The 16,187-nt window shown below is 41.7% G+C and overlaps 1 protein-coding gene and 1 long non-coding RNA gene across 2 annotated transcripts; one reads left to right on the top strand and one right to left on the bottom strand.

Annotated features, from left to right (window-relative positions):
- Positions 1-213: 213 nt before the first annotated feature.
- On the bottom strand, positions 214-4,088 carry LOC310842633. Its single transcript, XR_014563277.1, has 3 exons — positions 3,951-4,088; positions 328-761; positions 214-297 (listed from the first exon to the last, which is right to left on the bottom strand). It is a non-coding gene; the product is annotated as an uncharacterized lncRNA (long non-coding RNA).
- RPL8 (ribosomal protein L8) lies at positions 3,255-10,236 on the top strand. Its single transcript, XM_083734725.1, has 6 exons — positions 3,255-4,398; positions 5,320-5,464; positions 6,556-6,697; positions 6,836-7,054; positions 9,299-9,414; positions 10,017-10,236. Exons 2-6 carry the CDS (start codon positions 5,327-5,329, stop codon positions 10,173-10,175), a joined length of 774 nt encoding a protein of 257 aa, XP_083590851.1. The 5' UTR covers positions 3,255-4,398; positions 5,320-5,326; the 3' UTR covers positions 10,176-10,236.
- The last annotated feature ends 5,951 nt before the right edge of the window (positions 10,237-16,187 follow it).

Raw genomic sequence — 16,187 nt, 5'->3', positions numbered from 1 at the left:
GGAGCCCCGGCCGCTAGCTGAAAAGGATGCAGGGCAAAGTGCTGCGTCTGTGCACGGAGCGGTTTGCACTTCTGCACGTGCACAAGCAACAAATCTGGAAGTAACCCATTCCGGTATTTCCGGGTTTACCGTGGACGTTCGCCAGAATGGATGCTAGACAAGGCGGACGATCATGGAGGTATTACTGTACCCATTAAAAATCTCCACTCCTTGTACAATGGGATATAGGGTAAATCTGTACTGTGTAAAAACAGAGGCCCTGGTGGCCGCTATAACCCCATTGCAAACAAACTTCCACTACATCCCAGGGAAAGCAACGAGGAGCACAATAGCAGACTCGTCTTTGGGTATTGCCGCTGCTGGCCAAACAGTCACGATGCTCATGCGTGTAGGATATGAACCAGGGCATATGGAACAGAACAAACTGAAACTACAGAGCAACTCCCTACTGTAGAAAAGATGAGTAACATTGCAAATGGCTACTTGTGTGTTCTACAACTGGTGCAGCTGGAATGGAGACCCTGGGAGCTTTCCATTGGGAGAGGAAGGACAAAGATGAGATATGCGGACTGTAAGAATCCCTAGGTGATATGACACTCTTCCCCATATTCACTCACGTAACAGCGCCACCTGCCCGCAATGAGCATCTAGTCATCACTGTTCTTGTGTTTCTCTTGTCGCTCCACAAGTATCCAGGCAGCTGTTCTCTACCTTTTTCCCTGCCAAGGACTCAAGGCAGCTTACAGATAAAAATGGTGGCCCTGCAAAAACAAATTAGACATGAGCTTGCAATATCTCCAAATCTGGGAGAGTTGTGTACTGCTATTAACCAAATGAAAAACAAAAAAGTCAGCGAACCTGATGGGATACCTGCCAAAGTCTTCAAAGTGGGCAGAATTGAATTTATTACACACAAGCTCATCGGAAAAATCTGGGAGAAGAGATCCTAGCAGACTTTAGGGATGCCAAAATTATCAATATTTTTTTTAAAAAGGTGATAGAATGTATTGCGGAAATATTGAGGCATCTCTTTATTAGCTGCAGCCAGCAAAATTCTTGAAGGATCTTAGCAAACCTTCTCCTAACTATATCTGAGGACACCCTTCCTGAATCCTGGTTTTCGACCTTCTGGGGGGGGACGGACAGTGGGTATGTTTTTCACTGCTCGACAGCGTCAAGAAAAATGCAGAGAGCAAACCCAACTCCTGTATATGGTGTTTATTGACCTAAGGCCTTTGACACTGTAAATCAAAACGGAATGTCCTCTCCTTGAAAATGTTCTCAAGAAATGTCCTCTTCTTGAAAAAACACACAAGGCTGCAGAGGGGTGGTGGAACCAAAAGGGCCCTCTCTTGACACCCAAGAGGATCTGTAGAGCTGGAAGCATCTTTCAGATATTTGGGGCCTATGTTGTTTAGGGTTTATAATAAAATGACATGTTAAAGTTGCATGCCTTGGCAGACTTGCCAAAACAAAAATGTCTGTTGCAGGTGCTGAAAACAACATGGTGATGGCACTTGCCTAATATTAATTGGCAGGGCGTTTCAGAGTGTAGGTGCAGAATGGTCATTATGTGGCACTTGTAGAAGGGCCAGCTCCTCAGATCGAAGCCGTCAAATGGGCGTAGATGGGGTAAGGCGATCCTTCAAGCAAACTGGTCCCAAGCTGTTGAAGGCTTTATATACTAATAATAACACCTTGAATTTGACCTAGTAACAAACCAGCAGCCAGTACAGATCTCTGAGCAGAGGTGTAATATGCTGACAGGGTCTCACTCCTGTTACCAGTCGTGCAGCATTCTGCACCAACTGCAGTTTCCAGACCAAGCACAAGGGAAGCCTTACACAGAGTTCATTGGCAAAATCCAATCTTTAACGGTGCCTGGACTACTACTATACTGTGGTCAAGTCCAGGAACGGCTGTAGCTGTTGTACCAGCCAAACTGACAAAAGACGTTTCTAGTTCATACATTCAGACATGACTGAAATATTAATTGTCACTGCAGATTTGCTTCAAGTATCTGTCATATCATGAGAAACCATCAACCTGCCTGTATAAGGCCCACTGTTAGTATCACATCCATAATTTGTAGTTGCACCACTTTTTCCAAAGCCTTTGGTTAATGGATTAGTTACCTTTTTTACCCATGCCCTTATAGAATAATTGGTTTTCCTTGCGGTTGGCATTTTTATTCTTTTCTCCCTTCAGTCCCACAGCTCCAATGCGGCTTAATCTGTAGCCACAGAGTGATGGACTCTGTGTAAGCTCTCAATGTGATATTATTGTCAGCTGTGCCTCCAGTGACAAAAGCTGGTTCCCAAAGTATCTCCAGACTGTATGCTTGCTCCTTCAAGGGGAGTACAACTGTCTCCAGGGCAGGCAACTGGCTAATTTCTCAGACACGGGTGTTACATATGTAAAAGACAATCAGAAACTGGAGGTGTGTAGTGGCTGTGTACACACTCCCATTTACTCTGCATCCCATGTGCTCCTGTTGCTGGTTTGGGAAGTGGTGTACACACACACCAGCTTCAATCCAAATAAAGAAACAGAACCTAGTTGCATTTTAAGCATTTTAATGTGCCTTGCATCCAAACAAAGATTGAACTGGATATTAGTTTAGATGCTGCTTTTAAAAAAGCAACAATATCTGAAATGGTTCATATAGTTTCCATTGGATCTAAAAAAGAATTCAGTACATATCAGAAGTCTGTCACCTGCCAATGCAATTCATCCAATAAAAAGGTATTATTAGAATGAAGCACAAAGACTCCTTTGTAAATGAATGGCAGTTTTATTATGCACACAGCTAAAAACAAAAGTAGAGAGGTCCCCTCACACTTTAAAACTTTTTGGTTAACCTAAACTGTTCATCACCATTTGTACAAAGAGTAGATGTATGTACTGTATTGCCTAAACACCAGCTTCTGGGCTAGGGTGGGATATTTCATTATTTATCTGCAAACTGTTGTTGTATGCTGAAATGATTTAATAAAAAGAAAGAACACTATAAAAAGGTATTATTTGAAGAATTTGGATATTGCCCGTTCTAGGGATCAACAGACAGTATTTCTCCAAAATTGGAAACTAACAAGGGATGTTGTAGACCTTGGGTCTGAATTGAAAGGTGTCAGCAGAGCGGCGTCTTAGTTTAAAAATGGGGTTCTTTACCTATGTTTCAGGGGATCTGTACCCAAAAAATACCAGTACTTTTTTCTCCCAATGCTGTAAATAAAATTTGTATGCATATTTTGTGTTTAGTTTTTGTGTATATATGTGTTTGTGTATATTTTTTCTGGGGAGGGGGGTCCATAGCTTTCATCAAGTTCTCAGAAGAGCCCATGGCCCAAACATGGTTAAGAGCCACTGGTTTAAAAGAAACATGACAGCATTACCTAATCTCAGCAAGCAAGGATATTTTAGTTTGCCTGAATGAAAGCCTCCCAATTCTCTAATGGCCTAACCCCGACTCGTTTTTCAGGATGGCTCCGATTGTCTTCCAACAGCCTCCTGCCAAGCAGGAAATCAGCAAATGTGAAGCTTTTCTCGCCCATTGTATCTGCGCTGACAGCTTCACCTGCCGAATCGCTGCTTGTCGTGACGCAGCTTTTAAATGCCAACACAGCCCCGGCGGGCGGGGAGGGGAGCGAGAGAGAGAGAGAAAAAGCCCCGACAAGAGCACAAGCTCCATTGCCGCTGAAAGGAAGGTGGCGCGCGTTACATAACCTGGTGTGGCCGTGCAAAGGGAGCAGCAGTGCAGCTGGAATCAAGCAGGCGTTTTCTCCTCTGCAGGGACAGCGCAGATTCAAAAGGGAGGGCGACAAATTTCAGGGGCAATCTTACTAAGCCAACTTGCTAAGGAAGGAGCCCAGTGGATTATTTATTTTTTTAAAATACAATTTTCAAGTCAATTACAAAACAGCAGGAACCGCCTATGAATCATAACATACCAGAAAGTGGGGTGGGGGCATTAAGTCCCATTTAACTTATTACGATTTTCTTCGGGGTAAATATACACGGGGGATGTTTCGCCGGCAGCCCGCGATTTCCAGGGCGCGGGCAGCAGCAGCGGCTCTCCAACGCCTTTCCCACGAACTCTCGTCATGGGGGACGGAAAGGAGAAGCGGGAGCGGCGGGCGCTTCGCTGCCATTTTGCGCATCCTTGCGATTTTTTTATGGCAGGGGAGACGGAGAAGCCGCGTCCTGCATTGAACCGAACGGGGAGGCTCGGAGCGCGTCACGTGCCCCACAGACTTTTCAAGTACCCGGATGCCGGAACTACATTACCCGTCAGGCCCCTGACGCCTCTACGCCTGCCGCTCGCCGTCCAGGCCGGAAGGACTTGGTGGCGCCGTGACCTCCGGAGCTTCCTTCTTTCCGAGCCAAGCCCCGGCTGAGGTAAGACACGAAACAGGCCTCGGGAGTGTATCCGTGTCCATCGGGGCCGCGGCGGCACCCCGCCGACCATCTATGACCGGCATCGGCCTCCGCTTCCCCTGGCCGGTTTCGCGGCGGGAACATTTCGCGCGTCTCTTCGTGCGGCTCCCATGAACGATTCGCTTCCCGCTGCCGGGCGAGCCTGGATTTTCCTTTGGCTGCCGAGGCCACGAGCAGCGGAGAATGGGCTCCGACGGGAGACCGAGCTCGAGGGGAACAGGAGGAGGGGATATTTTTGTGCTCGTGATTTTGTGTTTTAAAAAACGTCTGTAACGGCAGCCATTCTCCAGGGCGATCCCTCAGAACAGAATAACATTGTTAGAGGATTCGTAAGATATATGAAACTCCTGCTGTCGCAAATATTTTTCTTCTACGTACTCCGTTTTAGTCAAAGGCCCTGTTGCATTTTTTAAATAAGCTAACTTTCAGATTGCAAGTCTTTATGCTTTAGGTCCATATACCAAGAATAACTTTTTGGTGCAGAAAGCAGTATGAGTTGCAAACATTTTCACTGAAAAACTTTCAAAATAATATAAAAACATTGGGGTATATGTTTGTGTGTGTTTAACCTATACTGTGCTATGTGAGACCATGACTATAGAGGAGAAAGTAAGTTCCCATACAAAAAAGCTGCACTCTCAAACTTTGGCATTTGAGAGGGCTTTGAGAAACCATAAATAGTGCATTAGATTGATAGGAACACTGTGTGTGAGATCCAGAAATACAGTTAAAATACTTGTGATATAGAAAACAAGCACGCTGGATACTGAAAGTGTTTTAAACTGAAAGATGGGTGGGATAGAGACCCATACTACAGAATCTTTCTACACTAGAGACAGCTGCATTTTCTAAATAAGCATGCTAATAACTATTTATTTTCAGGTTCACAATGGGCCGTGTAATCAGAGGTCAAAGAAAAGGAGCGGGGTCAGTGTTCAGAGCCCATGTGAAGCACAGGAAAGGCGCAGCAAAGCTGAGAGCTGTAGACTTTGCTGAAAGGCATGGCTATATCAAAGGCATTGTAAAGGCAAGTACCAAATTGTGGGGATGTTCTGTTTCTATTCTTGTAACTTAAGTTTTAAGAAATCTGAATCCCTTTTCCCCTAACAAGAGTAGTTATTAGCAGTTTATACAGTCAAGAGAACTAGTACAGGCAGTATTATTTTGTTATGCATACTTTTGTGAAATTCTAAAGTACAAAATTTCTGAAATGATTTGATGTTTTTAAGATTGACACAGTATGCATTAAGGGTTTTTAATACGATGCATGTTTATATTTGTATTTTATCATCTTGATGAATCTGGTAGTATGTTGAATGTGGGTTATGTAAATATTAACATCTACATGAAACCACTGTCAGCAGTATGCAGATGATATTGTCTTGTTTCCATTTAATAATACCATGGAGGCTATTGAAGTAAGTGTCTGGAGGCAGTCTAGGGGGCAGTGAGGGCAAACAAGTTGAGGTTGAGACCCAGACAAGACTTGAGGTACTGACTGTGGGTAAGGAAATAAACTGCATCATAACATGGTTTATAACTTATCTTGCATGGGGAATTCTTTAGTGGCCCCCATATCTCCAAAATTCAGTCAGTAACCTGTGCTCTGGCATGTTCCAACATTGCAGGTCTTAAGGAAAATCCTAAAGTCACACTTATTTTCTGTTGCTATTCTCTTAATGGTTTTGTTCTGCTGATGGTTTATAACAATAGAAAAACGAGATGGTAGGGAAGAAGGTAAGTGCATACCAATAAGGTAGTTCTGAAAATATTTAAGCTTGCTTAACAGCAAGACAACTTACTATAGGCTTCCATTTAAAAGGCAATGGCATAGTTGAAAAGCACGGAGGCTAAGGGACAAAGCTTTTGATTGATTTAGGGGAGGATTGCCTTTATTCCAACTTTGTTTAACCTCAGCCATTCCCAAATGGAAAATATGTGGAAATGAGGAAGCTCATAATTTATGTAGATATGTAATATTACCTAGTAGGGCTAAGCAGTTATCTCAAATGCCTGGCCTTTTGATCTGGAAAGTGCATGTAATTCACTGAGTATATTGGCAGTGTTGCTAACTATCTGAAATTATAATATTCTTAAACTGTATTTATATTTCAATAGGATATAATTCACGATCCTGGTCGAGGAGCTCCTCTTGCCAAGGTTGTTTTCCGTGATCCGTACAGGTTTAAGAAACGAACAGAATTGTTCATTGCAGCCGAGGGCATTCATACTGGACAGTTTGTTTACTGTGGCAAGAAAGGTGAGTAAAGACAATAAACAGTTGTGCATATTTTTGGAAATAGTTAGGTAACTTGAAAATGTAGATTTCAAGAGAGGTGGCACATTAGAGTGATACTGCAGCTCTAAAAAATGTTTTTCATGTGTACAAATCTTTTAGCTCAACTCAACATTGGCAATGTCCTGCCCGTTGGTACTATGCCAGAAGGCACTATTGTCTGCTGTCTTGAAGAGAAGCCAGGTGATCGTGGTAAACTGGCCCGTGCTTCTGGGAACTATGCCACAGTTATCTCCCACAATCCTGAAACCAAAAAAACCAGAGTGAAGCTGCCTTCTGGGTCCAAGAAGGTGATCTCCTCTGCAAACAGAGCAGTTGTTGGTAAGTGTTGCCTCATATATATGCTAGGTTTTATGCCTCATAAGCTGAAGTGTTTGTAGTTTTAGGACACTGCAGTACTGGCAGAATCTGGATTGTAGAGGTGTTCTGGCACTTCCAACTAATAACACTTCAAAAAAGGTCTTAACATGGAGGAGGTTTTCTGCAAAACTCAACCGAATTGGCTATTTACTACAACAGCAATCCATGATATCCCCATTTTACTAACTTTCTTATACTATATATAACTTTCTTATACCATGACTGATTATTTGGAGCTTAAGATTTTCCAACTGTCTAGTCAAGCAAATTCATTTGGAAGTCTTTGATGTTCTTTATTGAATAATTGTGACTTTGAGTTGGCAGCTGGGTGTCTTAAAAGAGATTTTTTTTAGCATATATTATTTTGCATTGAGTCTGACCTCTTTAGTCTCTGTTGACAGCAGGGCATTGTTGTTAGACAATGGGCATATTGCATTGCAAGAATGAGAAGGTGATTAAGCCCCTGAAATTGTTGCATTCTTATTGGTGTCTTGTTATTTGTCACTATAGCTGCTTGTAAGCACTTAAGAAATTAGAATCCAGTGTTTAAAAATGACATTGCACAAAATGTGTTCTGTGTCATTATTTAATACTGTGTTGCTACAGCAGTGGTCACCAACCTCTTCTTTTTTTTTGCCCTGGGCACATTTGGAATTAAAAAAAAATGTTTTACTGCAAATTATCCAAATATACAATAATCAAGAAATATACAGAAAAATGAAAGTGTATAACTAATAACAATCATAGCAGCATAAATATAATACAGCTACAAGTAATCACATAATATTCCACTTTTAGCTTTTGTTTGTGGATTACACAAATTTGGAATTTTGAGAGTGCCATGGACATTACTCCCTCTGGTCGCTTTTTTCCTGCCAACCCAAAAAGCGAACATAGACAAACTTTCACTTTTCCAGGTGGTCTGGATAAAATCATTCAGCAGAATTAAAACAGATCCTCTTGAATCTGCATGGTTTTACATGGTTCCCCCCCCCCCCCAAAAAAATGCATTGTCAAATTTTAGCTTAAATACGTAGACTTCACAGAACCATTGCTTGCCAGCACCGGGAAATCATTGATCCATGGCATGAATCATGATTTTTACATAGTATGACAACAGAATCACAGAATACATCTGTGATCTGGTTATGTGTGGATAGATAATGGTTTTGATGGAGTCCCTATAAACAGTGGGGTTCTGTGTTTTGGATCCATGTTTCTGCACCATGGTGACAGTAGAATGTACCAGATGTGATGTTCATTCAATGGAGACTGATGCGGTATGTGATCACATGGTGGTAAGAGAACCTGTGGGAAAAACTTTTAATTTCAAGACATTTACATTCACTCAAGTTTCTCAATTCATTGCCTTCGGACTTCACTTGTCAGTCTTATTTTCCTTCCCCCAGGCTAGATTGCTTCACTTTCCCTACTTATCCTCACAAGTCACTCTGCTTTCTGATCAGGGGCCAATCTGAGCCTTAGAATGCATAGTGCTGAAAGAGCGATTGGGAAAGGTCCTCCCACTTCCTCCTTTGGCCTTGATGTGGGAGGTGGTGGCTGTGAACTGTTCTGAGATCTATGGGTATAAGGCAGTATACAAATAATAATCGCCAGCCCTACCACCTTATGACGGAGTCTAAGAGACTTGTGGGCAGCCTCAAGGGCACACATTAGCATCCTCAGTGCTGCAGTCTCATTTAGAAGTCTGATTACAGTACTAAATATGGAAGGTTCAAATATTTTTCCCAAAGTGAACTGTGAGACAATATGAAAGCATTTCCCAGAAGCAAAGCAAATGGAAAGTTTCAAATAAAATAATTTGCTAAACATTGTCTATTGCTACTATTAGTGCTCAGCACTTGGAAGACCTACAAAGAGCATAACTAGCCATGTTTAATGGGAACAGTTAAAGCACTAATACAGTGGTACCTCAGGTTAAGTACTTAATTCGTTCCGGAGGTCCGTACTTAACCTGAAACTGTTCTTAACCTGAAGCACCACTTTAGCTAATGGGGCCTCCTGCTGCTGCTGCTGCGCCGCCGGAACACAATTTCTGTTCTCATCCTGAAGCAAAGTTCTTAACCTGAAGCACTATTTCTGGGTTAGCGGAGTCTGTAACCTGAAGCGTATGTAACCCGAGGTACCACTGTACTGTTTTTGGAAAATAATAACACGGAAAATCTCTTGCAAAAAATCTTCCAGGTATTGTTGCTGGTGGTGGTCGTATTGACAAACCTATCTTGAAAGCTGGACGGGCTTACCACAAATACAAGGCAAAGAGAAACTGCTGGCCACGTGTCCGTGGTGTAGCTATGAATGTAAGTCTTTCTTACACCTGCTTCCTCTGGTTACTTAACCTACTACCTTGATACACTGATGGTGGTTCGCTGTTTTAAGATGTAATCTATTTTAGTGACATTAGACAAGAGGAAAATGGTATGCAGAGGTAGAAGAAATGTAATCAGACCTGGTTAGTGACTCCTTCATAGTATGGAGAATACAGTTCCACAAAGACAGGAACCAACAGGTAGCTGGTTCCAACAGAGATACGGGATTGGACTGGTTCTTCCTGCACATGAAGCCAGATAAAATGGCTGCTAATGGAGATAGTGCTAATATGACCTAAGTGTCTATCCAAGTTTTATTCACTGTCCCCATAACGAATGTAAAAAATAAATAAATCAGCATTCAGTTCAAAGCTAAAACAAGTAAATTGTTAAATCAACAGCAGAATGTAACACCTTCACTATGTAGCATTTCCTGAAGGTCATCAAATCACGCCTTTGATCTAAGCAAACTATGCAGATGGAGCTTAGTGATAAACTTTGTTGCTGGTTTCTCTCCCCCCCCCCCTTTTTTTTGTATTGGAAATAATTTCCTGCCTTATTTTTTTACTCTGGTTGCTGCTTTTCTTTCATAGCCTGTTGAACATCCCTTTGGCGGTGGTAACCATCAGCACATTGGTAAGCCTTCAACCATCCGGAGAGATGCTCCAGCTGGTCGCAAGGTTGGTCTCATTGCGGCCCGTCGTACTGGCAGACTGCGTGGAACAAAGACCGTGCAGGAGAAGGAGAACTAAATATTCAGTTCAATATATTCATAAAGAAATAAATGCCACCTTTTGTTCAAAACTGGTACAATGTGTGTGAGAGGCATTTTCTTTTTAGTTTTAACAGTTTGTCTAAACATTTTATACATGTGTAAATGGTCCTGAAATTTTAATCACCTTATAAAGGAACTGTTTTAGATTGTGTATGAAGTTGTCTAGATAGATCAAGTATCTGGTAGACTAGTTTGAGAACAGGAAGCAGGACTTTGGGCCTTTCGTCTGATCCAGCAGGTCTCTTGTGCTCTTTCATCAAGCTTCAGGAAGGCAAGATCTCAAACTTGGTTCTTAGTACATAATGCAACATTCTTACACTTTGCTATATAGCAAAGACATGTCAAATGGGAGTAGAAAGAGAGTGATATGCTTAGATTAATGGCAAAATAGAATCCTTTAAACAGTTCCATAATGCTGAACAAAATGTTAGGTATGTTTAAGGCACTTATAATGTTCTGCTTGTGTAATAGGACCTTCCTCTCCCCTTTGCTCCCTGGCACACTATAAATTTCTCCAGAGGGTTGGGGGTACACACAAGTGGAAGAAGTCCTGTTGCGTGAGCAGAATGGTTTGCAGTGTTGGATACAAAAGCCCAGTTTTGTCTTAAAGAAGCCTGTTTAATAAGGACCAAACTATGCAGCTGCACCCAAGGGTCTTTTGGCAAACTTGGGTGGAGGGTACATCTCCCTCCAAAAGCCGTTTGACATGGTCAGCTGTTCAAGGAAAGAGGGATGGTCCAAGCAGCCCATATCCAAATAGTGGAGAGATGTTTTGATGGTACATCAGTTTCCCTAGAATGTCATTTTGGGCTGCTTGGAACTTGGCTCAAATGACTGCATCCAGAGTTAAGGATACTGCTTATACAATATATTTTCCAGCTTCCCCTCCTTTTTTCTTGTGACGGCTCTCACAGCAGCAGCACAACATGAGAAAGATTGCTACAGCAGGTGGAAGTAGAAGTTCCTGCTTTCCATTTAATGAAAAGACTGAAGTGAACTCCTGTTCTGTAGTCTACTTTGCCCCATACCATGTAAATAGCATAAGGATTTATCGGTGCCCTAAGTACATTGTGCAAATATAGAGAAAACAAGTTTCAATGTTTAGTAGATGGAATAGTTTTCAGAGGACCACGGATTGAAAAAGCAATGCTGTGAGAGCATACATTTTCTAGACACTTAACAGACTTCTTGCTTTGCATGATGTTATCACGAGCATGCTGTATTTTGCTGATAAACGAGGTGGAGGGAAGGCTGCTTTCACAAAAGGAAATTGAAGCATGTAAGAAATATACACAAGTGCTGCTAACTGGAAAACAAATTGGAATATTTTTGAAGCTGGGCTAATGATATGTACTCTTAATGATGTCACAGGCAGCAGAGTTTTCTCATTTCCTTTCAAGAACTATATAGCTTAACAAACCTTTAGAATACACATGGTAGAGAGCACACTATCTGAAAATAACAGGCAGCTGCCTTATGTATGTGTGGAGCAAATCTGTGTGAGCACAAATTGCTTTAAAGAGCAACCCAGTAAGTCTCAGAAGCAGGTGTGGCTTTTCCTAGATGTACAGCAATTGGAAAACTGCTTGCATTTGTAAGTGCATGGATACCCGGGGGGGGGGGGAGCTGTGGTCTGCTGGCCTATAATTTACACATCCTTTACCACTGGATCTGTTGGTTGGGGTTGAATAAAGTCCACAGCAACCCTTTAGAAAAACAGTGATGTAACTCTTTAGTGAAGAACAATCTCTTGTAAGGAATCATTGAGCTAAGAATGAGGATTGCTTAATTAGAAGTAAACTAGCAATGCAGAAAAAGTCAACACGTTGACTATATAGTTTGAAAACTGCTACTAGGTGCAGCTAGACACTAATCCTATCAGTTACTTGTGATTTTAGTATTGTCCAGTATTCAATATACACATAATACATGTATGTGAATAAAAAGGAATTAAAATATTTTTGGGGATGTCCTGCTGACAGCCTGAAAGCTGTAGAGCTCTCAAAAATGTTAGTCTTGGCCAGACTTATAACCCATGAAACAATTATAAACTCTATGAAAAGGTAAGTAGCATGCAGCAATAGATTACAGATTAACAATACCGGTGCAACCTAGAAGAATATCATGATTTTCACCATATGTAGGACACTTGAGACAGCCTACAGCCTACCTCGGGTTAAGAACTTAATTTGTTCCGGAGGTCTGTTCTTAACCTGAGGTACCACGTTAGCTAATGGGACCTCCTGCTGCTGCCGCCACTGCACGATTTCTGTTCTCATCCTGAAGCAAAGTTCTTAACTCGAGGTACTATTTCTGGGTTAGCAGTCTGTAACCCGAGGTACCACTGTATGATTGTTCGCTGCAACAAGTAGGCTATAGTCAAACTGTTCTTGTGTTAGAATAGCAGCGCAGAGTGGTATACCGGTCATGCATGTTGCTACAAGGGTCCAGTGACGTGTTGCTCTGTCCAGCATATGAACATTGGAGAGAAAACTAAAATTACAGGGACCAAAATTATTTCACAGAATTAACCAACCAGGAAAAATCCTGAAAAGATAGTAACAAAGTAACTTATTCCTAAAACATCGCTTTCCAATAAAAAGGGCTACTTTCAATCATGAGGCACAAAAGCATTGTAGAGGAGAAAGTTAAGAAAATGCAAATAGTTTCTACAGCAAGTAGTAGTTTCTACTACTCTCCTTAGTGTGATAGTACATGCAATCTTTCATTTATATTGAAGTATATTGTTGAAGGGACGCGGGTGGCACGGTGGTCTAAACCACAGAGCCTAGGGCTTGCTGATCAGTATGTCGGTGGCTCAAATCCCCGTGACGGGGTGAGCTCCCGTTGTTCGGTCCCAGCTCCTGCCCATCTAGCAGTTCGAAAGCACGTCAAAGTGCAAGTAGATAAATAGGTAGCGGGTTGAATTTAAAATTATGAATTTCTGAAAACTTTAAATTTAGTTCAAATGCAAAATGGTAGTTGACGCTCGTGGTGACGTAAAGTGTTATTTGAATATACTTGCAGGGGGCGGGTGATGGTGAAGCAGAGATACACTAAAAGCTATTAAGTATTTCAGAATATGCTTACACATTGAAATAGCTGCTCCACCACCACAATGTAGTTTTTGTAAGTTTGTAACATGCAAGAAAGTCAGTATTAGTCTAGTAAAAGTCCTGTCACACTTAACTAAATTTCCCCTCTATTGTCTTTCCCCCTAATGCTTGCTTGTGGTAATGGCTCTCAATTGTACTCTCAATTGTAATTAATGCTTAGAAATACTCAAAATACAATTGAAAGTGGGCTGCAGCGGAATCAAAGTAACATGGCCAAAATAAATGCTTATTAGAAATGAAAAATGTGTCAGTAGCATTTACAATAATATATCCAAAAATAGAATTCCTATAGAGGTGGCGACAGAATTGTGGGTTAAGCTTAGCTCATTTATCTCTAGACAGAGAAAAATACTTCCCATAGCTGGAACAAATTTCTCAGTCCTAATAGGACTAACAGGAAACTCATGGTGAATTGGCCATGTAAGTTTTGACACTAGTCACACTCAGAATAAGACTCATGGAAATCAATGGACAAAGTGCACTGATTTCAACAGATCTACCCCAAGCATGATTTACAGAGAAATCCAAGCCCCTAACCTGCTATAGTGGAAGGAGTTTGGGTAGTGCAAAGGTATCCTTCTGCCCAGCCCCGTGGGCAAGAACCCCCTTGCACCACCCAGCAGCCTCTCCCGTTGGTAGTCAGCAGGAAGCCCTGAAATGGGGTGTTGTGGGGGAAAGCCAGCACTGGATCTACTGGATGGCATTGACTCATTTTAGGCCTTAATTGCACTGGGAGCATTTCCCCTCCACTCCGGGACAAGTTCTGGGGCTGTGCTGTTCCATCAAGCCCTGCCATTGCTGGCCAGAGCATATGGTTGCGCACTAAGCTGGATATTAGCCTATGAAGGGCCAGTGTGTTAAGTGACAGCAAGAGCCCTGCTGCATGAGACCAAAGGCCTATCTAGTGCAGGTTCCCATTTCTCTGTGGTCAACCAGATGCCTATGGGATGCCGACAATCAGGTCATGAATGCAACAGCACTCTCCTGCTCTTACCAGCATCCAATCTTCAGAGGAATACCAGCTCTGTGTGCTCACACCACCATTAAAGCACATTCTAAGCACATGGTTTCTCAAAGGGTTTGGAGCACTGTCGTTTACCCCACAGTTACAATTTCCAGCAACCCTTAACAAACTACAGTGCCCAGAATTCTTTAAGAGGGGAAAGGTACTTTAAAAATATAGTGCAGACAGAACCCCAGGTCCTTGAAGTAACATATATTAGTCATTATTAGGAGATACGGGTGGACATTACCCATCTTGAATCAGGTTCCAAAATTATGAGGGAGAAAAACTTTGCTATGTACTTCCTTCACACTAAGCATACATTTATATAACTCATCATCCCTGCTTATGTGCCTTTCTTTGAAAATGTTTAGTTCAAAACATTCTTAGTTTTTAAGTCACCTAAACAATCTTCTATGCTGAAAACTAGAAGTTGATTTGTGAGATTCATACACTGAAGAAAGAAAAAAATTAATAATTATGTACCGAGCAAGAAAGCAAGAACCAAGAACAAAATAAAAGTACATAATGAGGTGGCAAGTATAGGCAGAGGAATCAAATGTGGAGTAACACACACAGAACCTTTAGCACTGAAGGGAACTTGTTTTGAGGAACTGAGGTGCAGCAGGAATTAAGCTGAAAAACTAGGAAGCTTACCCCCAAGGAACAACCAATGCAATGGGAGACACTTCAACAGAAAAACAGATTTTTTAAACAGCTGTTCAAAGTAGTAAGTAGAAAAATATAGGTATGCCAGCCAATTTGATCCAATAATTAGCACAATACAATTCTGCAAATATATCAATTTCTTAGAGGAGTTTTGAAAATTAGGCAGTACCAGTTAGATATGAGAAAGTTTCCAATATAATCATGGTAGATAAGAGGAGATAAACCTTTGGCTGGCTTATCACATATGCTGCTTAATAAACTCCATAATCACTTCCAAAAAATGCTTGATACAACTAACAAACAATAGAAATCCCACACATTAAAACATTATGCTCTACGTGTGAACAAGTCAGTTCTTGTGCTTGAGCAAATATACTTGTTTCAGTCATGGGGATCACTGTTGGCTGTATAGCTGCTTGCCCAATGCCCAGACAGGAGTAACCCCAGGCATTTCTGCTGCCTATCTGTAACTGATCGATGTGCCAATAAATTTGTTCACGCCAATGTATTTGCAAGGCAGGAAATGTGTGGAGCAAACGTGTGAAGCTGATAGAAAAACTGCTAATTGGAAGGTTAACACTTTGAACTAAGACAGAATAGTGCATTGCTAATGGTCAGTATCATATATTGACAAGACGCATAGGAACACCACATTCCAAAAAGAATTATTTCCCTGAAGGATAACAGCTAACTTTTGTATATAACTTTCAAGCATTCAAAGTGCTTCAAACATAATCTAGCTGTAATCCTTACAACACTAAGCCAAATCAGTTTTATTATCCAACCCATTACAAAATTATGGGGACCTCAGGTTGAGAGTAGTTTGCCTAGGGGAAAGGCAGATTTATGGGAGCACAACTGGTTTGGCTTCACTGGGTGTGGCGCTTTAGGGGCGCCACAGGGAACTCCACAACTATGATTTAGAACGGAGTGCAAGAGGCAGTTGCGTGCGCTGAATTTTGGCATCACACACGGCGCTGCTGAAATTCTGAGACCCAAAAGTCTGCCTAGTGAGTAAACGGCAGAGGTGAATTTGCAACGAGGAACGTCCTGATTTGTAGTTAAAATCTCTTAAGCCACTGCAGTATTCTAGCACTATTTAAGCACCATCTTTTTAACTCGCCCTGTGATTTACCTGAGTGCTCCTGCTTCTGCAGTATTTGCTGTTAAGCATGGAGGAATTCACTATGGTTTAAAGCCA

Source organism: Podarcis gaigeae (assembly GCF_964106915.1).
Source record: "Podarcis gaigeae genome assembly, chromosome: 4".
Taxonomy (NCBI): Eukaryota; Metazoa; Chordata; class Lepidosauria; order Squamata; family Lacertidae; genus Podarcis; species Podarcis gaigeae.
Note: the sequence above shows the minus strand (reverse complement) of the source record. Positions and strands in the feature narration are given on the sequence as shown.

What these genes read in the sequence shown, in the direction of transcription:
- RPL8 (XM_083734725.1), top strand. Translation starts at nt 5,327, where the DNA reads ATGGGCCGTGTAATCAGAGGTCAAAGAAAAGGAGCGGGGTCAGTGTTC. An exon ending in TGTTTACTGTGGCAAGAAAG is followed by an intron (nt 6,698 to 6,835) that starts GTGAGTAAAGAC and finishes CAAATCTTTTAG; the next exon opens with CTCAACTCAACATTGGCAAT. An exon ending in TGCAAACAGAGCAGTTGTTG is followed by an intron (nt 7,055 to 9,298) that starts GTAAGTGTTGCC and finishes AAAATCTTCCAG; the next exon opens with GTATTGTTGCTGGTGGTGGT.